Raw genomic sequence first — 18,510 nt, forward strand, 5'->3', positions numbered from 1 at the left:
GATGCTCCTCTTCAGCCGCGTGGGGATACCAAAGGACATCTTAACCGACCAAGGTATGCCTTTTGAATCCAAGCTAATGTCTGATCTGTGTCGGCTGTTGCAGGTTAAGCACCTGAAAGCGTCTATCTACCACCCCGAGACCGACGGGCTCGTAGAAAGGTTCAACCAAACCTTAAAGCAAATGCTACGGAGGGTGGTGAATGAGGAAGGAAGAAACTGGGACCTCCTCCTGCCCTATGTACTATGTGCCCCCAAGCCTCCACGGGCTTCACTCCCTTCGAACTCCTCTTCGGACGGCGACCTCGAGGACTGCTGGACGTGGCTTGGGAAGCCTGGGAGTAACAGCCCTCCCCATTCTGCTCGGTCATTGAATATGTGCAGGAAATGCAGGAGAAGATTGACCGAGTGGCCCTGATCGTCCTGGAGCACAAGAAAGCTGCCCAGGAGGAGCAGAAGTGAGTGTACAACCGGCCAGCACAACCCCGAGAGTTCCAACCTGGCGACCGGGTGCTCCTGCTAGTACCGAACAGTTCCTGCAAGTTCCTAGCTTGATGGCAAGGGCCCTACACCGTCCTCGAGAGGAAGGGGCCTGTGAACTATCACCTGCAACAGCCCGGTAAGCGAGCTGACACCCAAACGTACCATATAAACCTGTTGAAGAAGTGGGTAGAGCCAGCCCCAATAGTGTCTGCGTTCGCGACCTTAGAGACAAGATGTTAGTGAAGATCTCACTCCCGGGCAAAAACAGGAGTTATCAGAGTTGGTGGGCCAATTTACAGACGTGTTCTGTACCTCCCCAGGGATGACGCAACTGGTCCACCACGAAATCAAGACCCAGCCGGGAGTGGTGGTGCGACAGTGGCCCTATCGAGTCCCAGAGGCCCGCCGCCAGGCTATCGAGGAGGCGGTTGGCCGAATGTTGCGAGATAATATCATCGAGGAGTCCAACAGCCCCTGGTAAAGCCCCATCGTCGTCGTGCCAAAACCCGACGGAAGTATGCGGCTATGCAACGACTTCCGGAAGCTGAACCAGGTCTCAGAATTTGACAGCTATAACTTCCCCCGAGTGGACGACCTGGTGGAGCGACTGGGGAGAGCCCGGTTCATATCCACCCTGGATCTCACCAAGGGATATTGGCAAGTGGCTCAAGCCCCAGAGGCAAGGCCGAAGACGGCATTCAGCACGGCGAACGGCCACTGGCAGTACCGGGTTCTCTCCTTCGGGGCTCCACAGAGCGCCCGCAACGTTCCAGCGGTAAATGGACATTGTCCTGCGCCCACATCGTCTCTTCGCAGCTGCCTACCTACGTGGTCGGACCACCTGTTCCACTTGGGGGAGGTCCTGAAGGAGCTCCGGAAGGTGGGGCTGACAGCCAACCCCAAAAGGTGAAAACTTCCGTTTTGCAATTACAGCGGCCTCCTGTGTGTCTGTGCTCCACCCACCGCGGGCTAATGTCCTTACAATATATATATATATATATATATATATATATATATATATATATATATATATATATATATATATATATATATATACACACATATACACATATACACAGAGAGAGAGAGTAATTGTAAAGCAACCTTGGTTATCAGTTAGGCGCTATATAAACGATACATCGTTCATTATTATTATTATTATTATTATTATTATTATTACTTTTTTAAATATATATTTTTAACTGTTGACGCATACATAATTAAATGTTAATATCAGTGATTGTTATTGTTAACACTGTATAAAGTGCCTTGAATCCAATTTCATCGGCTTTGGCCATCCTCAAGACTTTTTTAGGAAAATTAGTATTTTGAATAAATTTTGCATTAGGCTACTCACTAGTGCCTTATCTTATTTGTTTCTGCAGGATGCATTGGAAAAAGAACTAAACTAATTCATGTGCCAGCAGCACAATTCATAAAATTAAGCACATACAAGTAAGACCTTCAGTTATTATTCACATCAAACATTACTATGGAGAAGAAATATCTCAATGATCTCAGTGATAGTGGTATGGTTGTTAGTGCCTGAAAAGCAGGTTTGAGAATTTTTAGAAACTAATCTTCACAGCAATCTCTTGAGTTAACACAGAATGATGATTCTTTTATAATTCAACTGTGGTGAGCAGAAAAGCATCTTGCAACATCATCAAGACAAATAAGGTGGATAAGCTACAACCAAATTAGGTTCCACTCCTCTCTGTCAGCCAAGAACAGGAAATTAATGAAACTGGACAGGTTAAGATTGGAAAAACTTTGCTTGATCTGATAAATCTTGATTTCTGTTGTGACATGTAGATGGTGAAAGTGGCATCAGCAGTATGAACCTAAATTGTGTCAACAGTCCAGGCTGCATACTGCTGGAGGTATAATGGTGTGGAGAATGTTTTCTTTCAATTGCCATCATGTTAAAATGGACCAGCATCTCGAACACCATGTGAAATTCATACCATGAGGAACTGAAGCTGTTCTGATAGCAAGGTTGGTCCTACCCAGTATTAGTAAGGTGTTCTTATTAAAGTGGCTGCCGAGTATATATACAGAAGCAAGTAAAATTTTGTACTCTCTGTGATTTCAGTAATGCAAAATGTATGTAAAATGCTACTACAGAACCCTGTGTGCACGTGTGTGTGTCTGCCTCCTTTCTTTCATCCACAGCCGATGTTTGACCACACCCCCTTTGCCACAAGTATTTTTCCTAAAAGTGTTTGTAGTGGGCCAGATCACTTTACCCAGTGTTACGGTCCAGAACGTACGTGAGGATGGATGCAAGTGCAGTAAAAGCTGTTTAATAGAGAGAGACAGGCAGACCCCAAATCATGATACAAGAGCGTGGTCAAAATAGTCAATGGGTCGAGTGATCTACAAACAGGCATAAACTGGGCAAGGCTAGAATCCAAAACAAGAAACGAGAAACAAAGTCAATAAAATGAATCAAACCGAGAAACGAGGAACAACCGCTTGGTAACGAGAATACACTCAATACTATGCAAAGTCATACTGTTTGAACAGTCTCTTATATACAGTGGTGTGAGTGTGTGTGAGATTGGAAACAGGTGTGCGATTAGAATTCTGAAAAAGGTAAACGTGTGTGTGTGGGAAGTGTAGTCCATGGTGGCCATGTTTGTAGGCCGCAATGCAAGATGGGAAATGTAGTCACTAGTTTGCTAGTTACGTGCGTAACCCAGACGTTTTCTTTATAGTGTATATGCACTGTGACTGACTTCTTATGTAAAAACATAAATGTAACTGACATGCTGCTTTATTAAATCATAGCAACCTGAGCACCTGCCTAGCCCAACTCTGAATATGAGGAACTTTCCCACACAAATATTGATATAACTAATTGTCTGTGCTTATATAGTGCTTTTTTAACCTTAGCAGTTCTACAAAGCGTTTTACACTGTTTCCCATTCACCCGTTCTCACACCAATGGTAGCAGAGCTGCCATTCAAGGTGCTAACTTGCCATCGGGAGCAACTTGTGGTTCAGTGTCTTACCCAAGGACACGAGTCATGTGGGCCAGGAATCAAACCGCCAACCCTACGATTAGACAACCTGCTCTACCACCTGAACCACAGTCACCAACTAGATAACTAGATGTTTAAGTCAGCCTATCCCATTCCTACTTTTTATTGTTACATATAGATGTCTCTTAAGTGTTTCCTACATATATATTTTTTAATTTGCATATGTCTACTAATATGTAAGCCAATGCATATGTTTTACACTACTAATACAAAATGTCCCATTGAGGCCTTCCATACCCATCAAAATATTGCCATCTCACTGTCTGACAGATAAAAATATTTTGTTGATCTGGCAGAAAGTTAAAAGGAACTAACTTACATTAAAAAATTAAATTACATTAGAAACGGGGAACCTTTGGGTACCAAGATTATAAGTTATAAACTTATAACCAAGTTAACATTTAGTGTGTGTGTGTGTGTGTGTGTGTGTGTGTGTGTGTGTGTGTGTGTGTGTGTGTGTGACAGAGAGACAGAGAGAGAGAGAGAGAGACAGAGAGAGATATAAAGCCTCTATAGCACCGTTGTTCTACAGTAAGTGCTGAGGGCGAGACCTGAATTTCGGGCTACCAGATCATTTAATTTCAACAATAACTATTAAATGGAGGGGGGTAGGGTGGGGTGCAGGGTTGCGGTTAACATTTGGCTAGTGCATAAATTACACTTAATACTTCTAGGTCACTAGTTACTATTAGCTGTAATTTAATCAAAAAAGAGAACCTAGTATGTTTATTAGAAACCAACCAAAATCACGTGAAAAGTGAGACATGTAAAAGTCCCTGAGGTTACAAAGGAACCCAGGGTAACTTCTAAGCAAACATAGGCCTCTCTCACATTGGCTAATGTTAATGTTCATGAGTTCCCCATCAAGAGAACACTGAACAACAATGGTGTGAATTACAGTGGTGCAAGGAGAAAGCCACTGCTCTCCAAAAAGAACATTGCTGCCCATCTGCAGTTTGCTAATGATTACATGGCAAAGTCTTTTGGAAAATGTTTTGTGTATTGAAAAATATAACCTTTTGGTTTAAATAAGAAGTGTTATATTTGGAGAAAGCAAACACTACATTCCAGCATAAGAACCTTACTTATAAGAACCTTGCAATAATTGATGGAACAATGCATTCTGAGTTACACCAGTGAATCCTAAAGGAAAATTTCACGACATCTGTCTGTGAACTGAATCTCAAGAGTAAGTAAATGGTACTTTACACTGTGTCTCATTCACCCATTTACACACACACACAACAATGGTAGCAGAGCTGCCATGCAAGGCGCTAACTTGCCATCAGGAGCAACTTGGGGTTCATTGTCTTACCCAAGGACACTTCAGCATGGGGAGTCACGTGGCCGGGAATCAAACCGCCAACCCAACTATTAGTGGATAACCCTCTCTACCACCTGAGCCACAGCCACCCCGGGTCATGCAGTGGGTCATACAGCAGGCAAACAACGATAAGCACACAACGGTCTATGAAAGAATGGCTAAAAAAGAATAAAATCCATGTTTCGGAATTTGCCAAGTCAATATCCTGACCTTAATCCAATAGAAATGTTGTGGAAGGACCTCAAGCAAGCAGTTCATGTGTGGAAAATCACCAACATCCCAGAGTTGAAGCTGTTCTGTACTGAGGAACGGTCTAAAATTCTTACAAGTCGATGTGCAGGACTGATCAACAGTAAACACAGTGAAAATGTTTAGTTTCAGTTATTTCTGACCAAGGGGGTCACACCATATGCTAAAATCAAAGGTTCACATAGGATCACATAGTAGAAAGAAAACAGTCCACACACCATTATACCACCAGCAGCAGTCTGGACTGTTGACACAATGCAGATTCATGCTGCTGATGCCAATGTCTGACCCTATCATCTACTGTACATGCCACAACAGAAATCAAGATTCATCAAATCCAGTTCCAGTAAGTCCACGCCCACTCTAGCCTCAGATTCCTGTTCTTGGCTCACAGACAGGAGTGGAACCTAATATGGTTGTAGCTTAGCCACCTCATTTGATTTGATGTATTGTATGTTGCAAGAGGGTTTTCTGCTCACTCACTTGTAAAGAATTATTGTAATTGTAGCCTTTCTGTCAGCTCGAACCAGTCTGGCCATTCTCCTCTGACCTCTCTCATCAACAAGGTGTTTGTTTTTCTCCACCATTCTGTGTAAACTCAAGAGATTGCTGTCTGTGAAAATCCCAGATCAGCCTCTAAAATTCTCAAACCAGCTCGTCTGGCACCAACATTCATACCATCATCACTGAGATTCTGATGTTTGATATGAATTTTAACTGAAGCTTACTGAAATACTTACCTGTAGATGCATGATTTGATGCATTGCGCAACTGCCACATGAATTAGCATAGTTCTTTTTCATATACATCCTGCAGAAGCAAATAAGATCGTCACTCCTGCAACTTTGAGTAGCCTAATGCAAAATGTATTCAAAATACTATTTTTCCTAAAATAGTTCTTGAAGAAGGCCAAAACACCTGAAATTGGATTCAAGACACTTTATATAATGTTACCACCATTGAAATCACCATTTAATTACATATGCTTCAACAGTTAAAAATATATATGAACAATAATAATAATAATAATAATAATAATGATTATTATTATTATTATTATTATTATTGTTCATATATATTTTTAACTGTTGAAGCATATGTAATTAAATGGTGATTTCAATGGTTTTAATAATTATTATAATTATTATAATAATTATTATTATTATTATGTTACTTTACAATTACCATGTTTAAAAAAACATGGAACATGTGGTAGGTTAGATATAGGAAAAAATATGATGTATAGTTTACATAAAAATATTACATTCTCATCAAAACATGATTTTACTGCTTATGTTAAACTTAACTTAAACCAGTTTCTAATTACAAGATTGAATTATGTAAAGTGAGCATGATCAATTCATGTAGTATTAATGTAAACCTATTACATTATGAAATCTTGTGGGGTTGTTGGCACTGACAGGTATTATAAGTATAGTATTTAAATTAACATGATTAAAATGTGTGTGATAGATTAGCACAGTGGTAATATGGCCGGAGCAAAATGGCAGCAACTTGGGTTTGATTGTCAGCTCAGGTGAGAGTACAGATTTTTTTTATTCAGGGCATTTAGAATGTAATGTCAAATCAGGTTGGATGTACAAACGGTGTTAATGTAACTCAATTCAATCACATGGAATTGTATGCATTTGAATTAAGTCAATTCAATGTTAATGAATATTATTAGCGCATGAATATTATGTGCTATTATTAATAAATATTATCCTGGTGTCTATTATTATTTTTTTAAAGAACAGCTTCCTCTTAAAGTATAATGAATCTGCACATTTTAACAGTTCAAGTGGAGATGTTATTAATGTTTTGTCACATTAATGATTTTGCGTCTCATTGCTAGAAATGAAAACCTCTTAACTCTGAAAGTCAGTTTAACAATATTCATCTCTTAAAGGAGAAACAACAATTAATGTGTCATCAGATGACCAAAGGGAATGCTGGGTGATCCATCACGTCAGTTTTAACCTAACTTTGTTATAGACTGGTGTTTGAGGCAAACTTATTTGCATTTGTGAAGCACAAAGTGAATTTGACTTTTAAATAAATCACATATTCATTTATTGGACAGCTCAGAGTTTAAAGGTTCAAAAAGATGAAGAGCATGTTGAGCAAGGTAAGAAATCTCTCTAAATGGGGGCTTTATTTGGCTTAATGCATTATATATTTGCTATATGATGCACTTCATATAAATTGAAGTGCACAGTAAAAGTCTGATTCTTAAGTGGTGAATGCCAAATTGCTTTCTCAGTTGGCTACTTTCCTTTTCTTCATTGAGTGCTGTTGTAAATCTAAAGTTGTTATCTTTACATTTGAACAGAAAATGGAGAATTCACAGAGGACCATGCTTCTATTTTTAGGTAAACTCTCATTTGAAGGGATCAAACTGATTTCAAGTATAGCTAAAACAAACAAACAACAACCAAAAAAAAAAAAAAAAACCCCACAAAAATCTAGTGTTATATCGTTGCATTACAGTAATAATGATTTAATACCTTTTATAGATTTTTGTAAAAATACCAATCAAAAGTTATTCCTATTACGTCTCTCCTCAAGCAGACACATAATCAAATGTATAATTTTAGATTGCATGTTTTTGCACAGGGTTATGCATTTTCTCATTGCAGTGGATGTTGACCCATGAGGAAGGTAAGACTATACTAAAATACAGAAATAAATACTTACATACATACGTATACACACATGTACATATATATATATATATATATATATATATATATATATATATATATATATATATATATATACACCATGGGGTTCAAATATCTAAGACCACAATGAAAATCTGTAAATAAACAGGATTTAGAATTCTGAAATGTTTAAATAAAAGAAAGAAAATGTTCAAGATTTTGAATATATAATATTGACAATTCTGCACTATTTCTAGGTCCCTAATTGTAAAGCACATTTGTGATATTAACCATGTTAACTGCAATGTACAAATGTCTAATCTCTTCTATTGAAGTATGTGTTCATACGACACTCCTATGGATGTGATCTTAAATAGATTATAAGGTATTGCACAAACTTGTGGAGTCCATGCCAGCTCGAGTTCACAGTCATTACAGCAAAAAGGGGACATACTAAACATTAAGAAACTCAGAAATTCATGTAAATATTTCAAAGATTCTACTTTTCACAGAAGTTGTAGTCAGTAATATAATTTTGAATGAAAATTGCAGGATTAAAATGAATCAAAAATAATGCAACATAGAAACATTTTCCATTGGTGCTCTCAGATATTTGTACCCTACTGTGTGTGTGTGTGTGTGTGTGTGTGTGTGTGTGTGTGTGTGTGTGTGTGTGTGTGTGTGTGTGTGTGTGTATGTGTACACTACCGGTTAAAAGTTTGGAGACACTTGACTGAAATGTTTCTCATGATCTTTTGATCTGAAGGTGTATGATTAAATGTTTGAAATCGATGTGTACCCAAAAATATAATTCTGCCAACATATTAATTTCTTTCATTAGAAAATGAACATTTTATTTACAAAAAAAATATTCTTTTAAATGGATGACTTAAATATTCAGAAAAGCAGCCAATAAGTGTCCAGCATAGGTGGGAACTCCTTTAATCCTGTTTAAAAAGCAACTATGGGGGATTCCTCATGAAATTGGTTGAGACAATTCCAAGAATACATTTCTGGAAATTCTAGGAAAAAAGGGTGTCTACTTTGAGGATGCTAAAATATAAAATAATTTTGATTATTTTGGATTTTTTTTTTATCACAACATAATTCTCATTTTTCCATTTGTATTATTTGAGAGTTTTGATGACTTTACTATTATTATAATATGTATATAAAATGTGCGGGTCGGGGGATTGGCAAAGTATGAGTGTTGCTAAACTTTTGAGTGGTAGTGTAAATATATAACCTATCTATGTTAGAGATGCACCGCTACTAAATTTCTCTGCCGATACTGATAACCGATTATTCAGAGTGATATCAGCTGATACCGATAACTGATACTGATAGTTCTGCCTTTTATGCCTTCTTATAAATGAATAATAATTAACTTAAAAGAATTTTGAAATAAATGCAAATAAAAAATTATTCTCTCCATTTCATCAAGTTGTTTGACAGTAACTGGTCTCATAAACAGAAAACATATTACTCAAATTAACATTAACACATGAACTAAATTCTGAGGATTAAATTAAGATTTCTTAATTTATTGAATGTTATTAATTCATATTAACATTGACTAAATTCTAAAAAACCTCCTGATAGTCTCACATTCACTCACCACAAACAAAAGCATTTCTACTTCATGATTGAACATCAAACTGGTAATATATAATCTTTTTTATATATTAACATTAACTGGATATGTAATATACTAATATACAAATATATTTTTCTGTGCAATATATAGCTACCTTTTTGTCAACTCATCTTCATTTAAATCTTTCAATGGTGTATTGGCCCTTTAATTCAGCACGAGTATGAGCAAGCAGCGTGGGGGGACAATAAAATAAATTAGACTCGACGCCAAAACTCACTGCTGCTCACTTCCGGTGTAAAATTTTAGTGGTGCAGAGCTTACAAACTACGGTTTTGTCATCATTCCACACAAGAGACATCTTCTTTACACACAACACGCAATCAATGTGTTTTCCCACACTCTTTTTAATGGCAGGACATAATCGCCTCTGATCGCTGGATGTTTTTAAACTGTCGGCCGATAGCCCATAGCATGAAAAATAGCCTAATATCATCTGTGCATCTCTAATATATATATATGTATATATATATATATATATATATATATATATATATATATATATATATATATATATATTAAATAAACATGTTTTCTTCTCCCCTTCAGTCAATGTGGCCTTAGGAGGAATAGCAACACAATCTTCTGTATACGATAACTATTACCCCGCTTACTTTGCTATTGATGGCAACAGAGACTCTAACGCTTATCACCACTCATGTACAAACACAAATTTTGATTATAATCCATGGTGGAGGGTGGATTTGTTGGCGGTGTATGAAATTAGCAGTGTAATCGTCACTAACAGAGGGGACTGCTGTTCAGAACGGATAAATGGTGCTGAGATTCACATTGGCAACTCCTTGGTCAACAACGGCAACAATAACCCCAGGTGAAATTTTTATAAATACATTTTTATAAACAATATCAGCATAAAAGAGTGACAGGTTATTTATAGAGTTTTATTAACAGTTCAAAAAGCTTGCTACATATAAGACTTTGCAATTTGGTAACAAATATTTGTATGTATTTACAACTTTAATAAGGCATTACAACATTCCAGTAAAATTGTTCATAATGTAATGTACATAATTATAAAGCATATAAAGTCTTTGTAAAAAGCTGTTTAAGAAATATATTGTGATATATTTTAATGACATCGATTAATCTTTTAAATAGTCAATCATAAGATTAGTATTGCTGATTTTAAAGTATTTTACACTTAATATTTAAGTATAAGAAAATGTACATAAAATATATTACAGCAGTTCTTTACCTGATTAGGAAGGACATTTTAAGTTTTACATTGTGTAATTCTGACATGTAAATTGACAAGGACTGAATTACTACTTACTGACAGTAGTTTTGACTACATGCCAAATCACAGGTTTATATGAATGCACTCGTTATAACACGTTAGTCCTATAATTGAAACTTATACAAGGACATGGAAGGGAGATAATACCCATAAACAGATTATTTCTCTAATAGGTAAGAATATAGTAGAATACTGCAATATCTCTCTCTCTCTCTCTCTCTCTCTCTCTCTCTCTCTCTCTCTCTCTCTCTGTGTGTGTGTGTGTGTGTATCTAAGTTATAGTAACTACATAGTAACTTAGCTACATAGTAAATTTTCTCATCTTCCCTCCTGTCATTGGTGAATCCTTCTATGCCTTAGAATGATTAGTGACACGGTGTGAAGCACGGAAGGGTTTACTTAGAAAGGTTTGTTTTTTCTTTCATGAGAAAGCTTTTAAAATGGAGGGTTGCATTTTTCTTATTAACTTCAGTGGAGAGAAAATAGAGAGGGTGATGTGAATGACTGTTTATAGCTGCTATAATGTAACGGATAACAGAAACTAACTTGCCTCACAGGCGTTCTGCAACATTAAACATGACTGTAAACTGAGAAAAAGTATGATGTGTCATTTTAAAAAAAAACCACACAATTCTTCTGCACACTCTGGTATGAAAATAATCAACTTCAGGGTTGTGATAGGTTTATTAAGCATTATTAACTTTTGATTTAAGATGCAAAACTAACTTATTAAAACTCTCTCTCTCTCTCTGCGCATGCGCGGTGAAGGAGTGAGCGTGGTGTGTGGAGGGCGTGAGACCGGTTTGGCATTTTGCCAAAGTTTTTCGCGAGTTTGCTTTTTTTTGTTTATCTTTCATTTAATTTATGGAATGTTAAGTTATGTGAGTTATCAGTGGTTGGTGAAAGTTGAGAGTGGGTGGGAGTGAGTGGGACGCCATGGCCCCTGAGGCCGGAGGGGAGATGCTGTTTCTCCGCCATGGTGTCAGGTGTGTACCGGAGAATCAATACGCTGTCTGAAAGTGGAATATGGCTGAAAGGTGCTATGCTACACGTGACCCCTCTTTCTGCCCCTGCGACGCGGGTCGTTGTTTCCAACGTGCCCCCTTTCATTAAAGACAAGCTGATAATGAAGGAGCTGGCCCCCTTCGGAAAGTTCGCCGGCCCCATGACTGATATTCCGCTCGGTTGTAGAAACTCCGAGGTAAAACACGTCCTGTCTTTCCGGAGACAGATTTATATGTTTATTAACAACCGCAACCAAACACTGGATATCAACTCCAAGGGTAAAGTCGGTGACAGCAGATGCACCGTTTTTGCCACCACTGAACGCCTAAGGTGTTTTGGGTGTGGGGAGATCGGGCATAAATGGATTAGCTACCCACGCAGAGCGGTGCAGCCAGGGAGCTCCGGGGGAGACATGGCCAGGGTACAGCAGCAGCAGCATGGAGACAGCCAGCGGGAGGACACCGGAAAACAGGAGCCTGGGGCAGAGGGGGTAACGACACACCGAGGTTACAGCACGAAGAGGTCAGTGACGAACAAACACCACTGAAACAATTACAGCACACAGTGATAGCACTGACACCCCTGCCCATGCTAGCAATAACAACAACACCGCAGACAGCTTTCATTTCAAACCCTACACTGCTATCGCTGTCGGAGACAGTGACTCCATACAACCACAACAGAAGAACCCACAGGACAAGAACATCGTGAATAATGAAGATGAACTGAAAACAACAAGGGAGAAGATAGACAAGGTGGAGGAATCGTCTAAACAACCACAGCGTAACGCTGAGATGTTGGAAGACTTGGGCCCAGAGTGCAGCGCAGGAGCTACAGGAGAGGAACCCCTCAGAGACATGGAGGAGGAAGAGGTCAGCTCAGATCAACCACACACTTTTAACTGTCCAGATCAACCTGAACAGCTTTAAACCACAGCCGCAAGAGGGGAATTGATGTGTATTGACCTTGTATGTTAGAAATGGATGCGCAGTGAATTGGGACTATATGACTACAATGGACTTGTAGTAGATTTGAAAAAGTTTTTTGGGTTTGTGAGTTGAGGGTGTGAGTGGGGGTTCTGTGGGGGTTCTTTTTCTTCTTCTTTCCTTCTTTCTTCTTCTTTTTTCTTTTTTTAATGAAAAAAATATTTTTAAAAATGTAGATATGTAAATATACTCAAAATTGAACACAGTAAAGGTGTCTTAAAAGTCAAGTCTCTCTCTCTCTCTCTCTCTCTCTCTCTCTCTCTCTCTCTCTCTCTCTCTCTCTCTCTCTACGCAGATGTGTCGCTATCTCTAGCATCCCTGCTGGTGCCTCTGCAAATTACACCTGCAAGATGAGGGGTCGTTATGTGAACATCGTCATTCCCAATGTTAGCCAGTATCTCACGCTCTGTGAAGTGGAGGTCTCTGGGGCTCCAGGTTACACTTTTATATCCAGTTCACAATTTCATATAAATTTAAAGTCAAATAAAGTTTCAAAACAGCTGCTAAATATCATCACTGCTATTTTTTTAGTGCCTGTTACTAAGAGGGCATTTCTGAGATTAAAGTTTAACAGCAGTGAGGATCTCATGAACCCTAACGTGAGGGACAAAGTTCTTCAAAAGGTTTGTGTTTATGTACACATACCTTGTTTATTAGGTACACATACCATGTAGCTACACTCTTATGGTAAATGTATGGTAAATTATATACTTATATATAAAATTGCATCCAGGACATGTATGGTAAATAATATACTCAGCAAAAAGGAAATGTCCCTTTTTCAGGAGACTGTATTTTAACGATAATTTTGTAAAATCCAAATAAGCTTTACATATCTTTATTAGAAAGGGTTTGCCAATGTTTTTCATGCTTGTTCAATTAACCATAAACAATTATTGAACATGCAAGTGTGGAACAGTCCTTAAGACATTAACAGTTTACAAGCGGTAAGCAATTAAGGTCACAGTTACAATAACTTGGACACTAAAGAGACCTTTTTACTGACTCTGAAAAACACCAGAAGAAATATGCCTAGGGTGCTCACCTGTGTGAACATGCCATAGGCCTGCTGCAGGGAGACATAAGTGCCGCAGATGTGGCCAAAGCAATAAACCGCAATGTCTGTAATGTCTGGAAGGACAGCTGATCGTCCTTGCAAAACTTGAAACTTGTTCAGTTTATGTTTGAGTTGTTGAAGGAAATAAAAGTAGTTGACTGTGAGAGGATGTTTCTTTTTCTGCTGAGTATTTATCTCTCTCTCTCTCTCTCTCTCTCTGAATATATATATATATATATATATACACACACATAATAGTAATTTTTCCTCATAGATGATATCTGCCAATGTCCAGCCAACAGTATTCCAGGTCCGTTGGACAAAAGAACCAGAACTGAAAACTGAAACTTAAAAAATGGTAGGAAAAATCACTACTACTACTGAAATAATAATAATAATAATAATAATAATAATAATAATAATAATAATAATAAATATAGCTGCAAGCAGCAATTATCGGGGTTCAATCCCTTTAGGGCTCTTAAAGACGTTTAAAGATATTACTTAAAATTGTGGAATCCTATAAGCACCTAAATTAAAAAAAAAAGATAATTTTAAGAAACGTTGGCCTCCATTAAGCTTGTTTAATAGCTGCTGAAAATTGCTTGACCAATGTTGGCCATGTTTTTCAAGATTCACAATTGTCCTCGTATATGCTGACTGGACCTTGCACAAGGACAATTCTTGCAATATATTTACCTCAAGCCTATTGGACCAATGGTTCCACATTTACTCACAATTTCATATTTTGTTCTGTTATAGCGCCAGTAACTGGTCACAGTCAGTAATTTTTTAAAATTAATCTCTCCTCAATTGGAGCCCATACATATGTACCCCCAAGTTTGGTGAAAATATCTCATTCTGTTCAAGAGTGATGGCCATTTGAATTTTTCTTCCTGTATGTGGTGCTGTTCTGAAACTGCTAAGGTAGCATCTGGGCATGATGGTTATCATGTGGGAAAGAAGTATAAGAAAAAAAAACAACTGTTTTTCTCCTGACCAGTAGGGGGCTGTGTGCCAAACCTCTGGAGGTAAAACTTCATCACAATCCCTCAAAGCATTATGGCGATACTATCACGTCCATTTTGGCGTGCTTGCCATTTAATTAGTTGAAGCGCCATTCAAAAATGGATGGCAGAAAATGACATCAAAGGGTGCGTTTGAATCGGATACAGCCAAAGGAATCAGAGGGAAAAAAAATTGTTTCTAGGACTCACAGTTCAAGTTATTAACGTAAACATGAGTGTAACTTTAGACAGTTGGGTGCTAGAGGGATTGAGTTAGAGACTCCAATATTTTTTTGTCGTTAATTTTCAGTATCTCCTCTATCAGTCTGCCAAATTTCACCACTTTTTACCATTTGGTTCTATGGGTTGCCATAGACTTATATTTATACCATAGACTATAGCGAAAGAATATTAATAAGCAGAACACTAACGATTAAAAGAGGTTCCTATGCACTTTCAGTGCTTGGCCCCTAATTATAATCATATAACTACTTCTACTGCTAATAATAATAGTAATATACCCACAAGCAGCAATCTGAGGGGTCCAAACACTCCTTCCATATAGCACCCCTAGAGGACATTTCTTGTCAAAGTTCATAGAACAATAAAGAAACCATATGTGAACATACTTACATGTATCATGTTTTGTGATGATAGCTTAATGCTAGTTGTGTAACCTCATAAACAGCTATCTGACCTAAGCTATGCTCCCTTTGGATAACCAAACTTGGCACATGACCTCAGAATCTTGTCATGTACGTGTCTTTCAAGTTACCTGAAAATCCATGTAAGCACTCATGAGTTACAGCTTTTTAAGTAAATTTTACTGCCTCATTAGAATTGACTGATGTGGCAGCCATACTGTTTACAAATGTCAGCATGTTTCTGATAATTATTGAGCATCACACCAAATAATAATTATTGATGAATGACCTCAAATTGCCAAATAGCAAAAAATGCTAAACTATATTACTTATTTATTAATTCATTGATTCATTAATTTTACCTGAGTGATTATTGACAGTCAATAATTGTGTCATTCTGACTTACAGGTGGCAGAAATATGTCTGAAACAAGAAGAAGAAGAAGAGGAAAAGGAAGAAGTCAAAGAAAAAAAACAGCAAAAAAAGACCATCAAATGTGTGAGGTTTGGGTGTAGCACTTAGAACTACTAGCTAACTGAAGTTACATATTTATTAATTAGAAGTACTGGAAGTTTTTTAGTTTGTTTGTTTGGGAAATGCATCTATGAAAAATTATTAATACAGGGTTCTTACAAGGTGCTTGAAGTGCTTGAATTTGGCTTTTGGAAATTTAAGAAATGGAAACCCTTGAAAATAGCCATTTTTTATCTAACAAGTCAATAAATACAAAATCGCTAAATAACTTTAAAGGGTTTATTTTCTATAGAACATGAATACAGTCCTTTCACTCAAAATATGACTCTCTGCTGCAGCTCCTCCTCCTCCTGCTGTTCACTCATTCATTTAACGGAGACAGCTTCGGTCCAAATTTCAGACCCCTTTAGCAACTTTTTAAAAAAAAGTTGCGGCTACTCTGTTCAGTGAGGGGCAGCACATTCATTCACTTCTAACTTTCTCTCTGAGAGATTATTTTACTTGGAAATATAGCACAAAATCACAGTGCACCCGTTGTTTTTAACTTATGTGTATGGTGGTTTTGTCAGATGATGTGATGGTTATAAAATCAGGATTTTAGCCGTGCAGAGCAGCAGCTTGGAAAGGTTTGAAAGTCACTGCTGCTGAACATAGTCTCTTAATGGGCCGCTGTGCAGTCATTATTTCATACTCGTTCTGTTGTTTGACAAAAGAAACAGAAAAAATATGTAAATGAGAACAGCTTTATTGGGAATTTGGCTCTAAAGGGCTGAAAATAGGCAGAATGAAAATATGATGTAATGATGTAATTAATATGCTAATTAGCACATGATATCATCTAGAAACGTGTGGACACAGTGCTCCTGTCACTCACTTGTAGTATTTTAACATTATGGTGAAGATGAAGCAGTGCTTGGGAAATACAAATTTTGTCCATCATAGCTGGGAAAAGGACCTATATAAAATTTGTTGTGTTATTTAATTATTAATAATAATAATTTTTTTTTTTTTTAGAATTTAAAAAGAAGAAATAAAGAATATATATATTTGAATGACATCTCTTATATAGTCCTTGAAATCAAAAACAGAAACAGTGCTTGAAAAGTCCTTGAAAGTCTTGGAATTTCATTATGAAGCATCTGTATGGACCCTGTTACTATGTACTATGTGATTGATGTTTTAAACATGCCCTCTTGATTTCTGGGTTTAGCATAGTTATACCTTGGTTTGAGTTTAAGAGTCTAGATTTTCTGGTAGAGTAATGCTAGTTAAGTTTCTCTCACAAATATTATTGAGTAGATAGAGTATATTCAGTCGCCTTTCTGTGAAAGTGAGAATTTCTAGGTTAACATAATAGATAACATATGACATTTTGAAATTTGGTATAGTTGGAAGTATGTTTAAAACACAGAAATTGCTGAGATCATGTAAGAATGAGGTTTTACTCACTGGAATAAATGTGTTCACTTTAAACTTTGTTCCTTCCTTTAAACACTTACCTGCTTGAGAATTTCCAATGTTTGTAGAATGATGATTCTCAGTACAGCACATGACCAGTTATTAATGGGCTTTTAATGAATTAATTTGTTTGTTTGTTTACTTATGTGAGACAATTATGGGATTTTCTATTTTATTTACTACATGTACTTTTTTTTAAAAATGATTTTACACCTTATCTTATTTAGCTCATCCTTCATAACCCTTAAATCAACATTTCCCATTGTTAGTATCAGAATCTTATTTAACATGCAACATATTCAATAATCTGTAACTAAGACTCAATAAAGAAATTCTCATTACACAGATTGTCTAGAATGTTTCTGAAACACTTCAGCCTATGATTAGCCATGGATTCCTGGGAGGACATTGTAGCAGTCTCTGAGGATTTCTTCTTATCACACCACTGTCAAAACCCAAACCACTAAATACTGGCTTCTTCTTCTTCTTCTTCTTCTTCTTTTTTTTTTTTTTTTAGCCTAATCTAAACTCACCTTTCCGTTTGTGTAACTGGATACTCAGGATAAGGAATTTTCGTTCTGGTTTCTTTAATTATAAATAAAACTATCAAATAAAAATATGACACAGAGAATAGCACAATGCGCTCTCAAATCAATAGTGGATGACTGTGTTTTCTTTGTTTTTGCACTGTGAATGAATTCTTAATATAAAGACATAAATGTAACTGACATGCTGCTTTATTAAATCATAGCAACTTCAGGACCTGCGTAACCCAACTCTGAATACGAGGAACTTTCTCTACACTGAAAACCCTAATAAGTTGACTGAACTCAATTGATTGAGTAAATTCGTTCCCTCAATGTTTTTGAGTAATGGAGTCTCCCAAATTTGTATATTTAAGTTCACTTAACTTGGCACTCATGCAGACTGTAATTAAATTGTTAAGTTCACCAAACTTGGTGTTTATATAGTGTACTTAAACAATTAAGTTCATTTAACTTGGTGTTAATTTCAAGTGTACTTACATATTTAAGTGAAATCAACTTGAAAATTCAATTGAAATTATTAATTAATTGTAAATTAAATCTAATTGACTATGTTTTTATTAATTTTGACTGTTTAAGCTTTGTGCAAGCATACCAAACTGAAATAAGACATACTAAACATCATGTTGAATGTCTTTATTGACCAATATTCACAATAT

General features: G+C 36.9%; 1 protein-coding gene across 3 annotated transcripts; it reads left to right on the forward strand.

Annotated features, from left to right (window-relative positions):
- The first annotated feature begins 997 nt into the window (after window positions 1-997).
- LOC108260857 (fucolectin) lies at window positions 998-17,649 on the forward strand. 3 transcript variants are annotated; one of them, XM_017461506.3, is made up of 9 exons: window positions 1,247-1,386; window positions 7,184-7,228; window positions 7,433-7,472; window positions 7,717-7,761; window positions 9,967-10,249; window positions 12,962-13,101; window positions 13,198-13,289; window positions 13,998-14,081; window positions 15,783-17,649. In XM_017461506.3, the coding sequence occupies exons 2-8, from the start codon at window positions 7,208-7,210 to the stop codon at window positions 14,073-14,075; spliced, it is 699 nt and encodes a 232-aa protein (XP_017316995.1). In that variant the 5' UTR covers window positions 1,247-1,386; window positions 7,184-7,207; the 3' UTR covers window positions 14,076-14,081; window positions 15,783-17,649. The 3 variants fall into 3 exon arrangements, with proteins under 3 accessions (XP_053533412.1, XP_017316995.1, XP_053533411.1); XM_053677436.1 differs by having other exon boundaries at window positions 1,290-1,386; window positions 7,189-7,228; XM_053677437.1 differs by lacking the exons at window positions 7,184-7,228; window positions 7,433-7,472; window positions 7,717-7,761; ... (3 more) ...; window positions 13,998-14,081; window positions 15,783-17,649 and adding an exon at window positions 1,866-2,614 and having other exon boundaries at window positions 998-1,386.
- The last annotated feature ends 861 nt before the right edge of the window (window positions 17,650-18,510 follow it).

The sequence above is a fragment of the Ictalurus punctatus genome, chromosome 29, assembly GCF_001660625.3.
Source record: "Ictalurus punctatus breed USDA103 chromosome 29, Coco_2.0, whole genome shotgun sequence".
NCBI classification, from domain to species: Eukaryota; Metazoa; Chordata; class Actinopteri; order Siluriformes; family Ictaluridae; genus Ictalurus; species Ictalurus punctatus.

Excerpts from the sequence above, each read along its gene's own strand:
- LOC108260857 (XM_017461506.3), top strand. The coding sequence starts at position 7,208 with ATGAAGAGCATGTTGAGCAAG. Across the intron at positions 7,473-7,716 it reads GACCATGCTTCTATTTTTAG|GGTTATGCATTTTCTCATTG; the intron begins GTAAACTCTCAT and ends GTTTTTGCACAG. Across the intron at positions 13,102-13,197 it reads GGAGGTCTCTGGGGCTCCAG|TGCCTGTTACTAAGAGGGCA; the intron begins GTTACACTTTTA and ends CTATTTTTTTAG.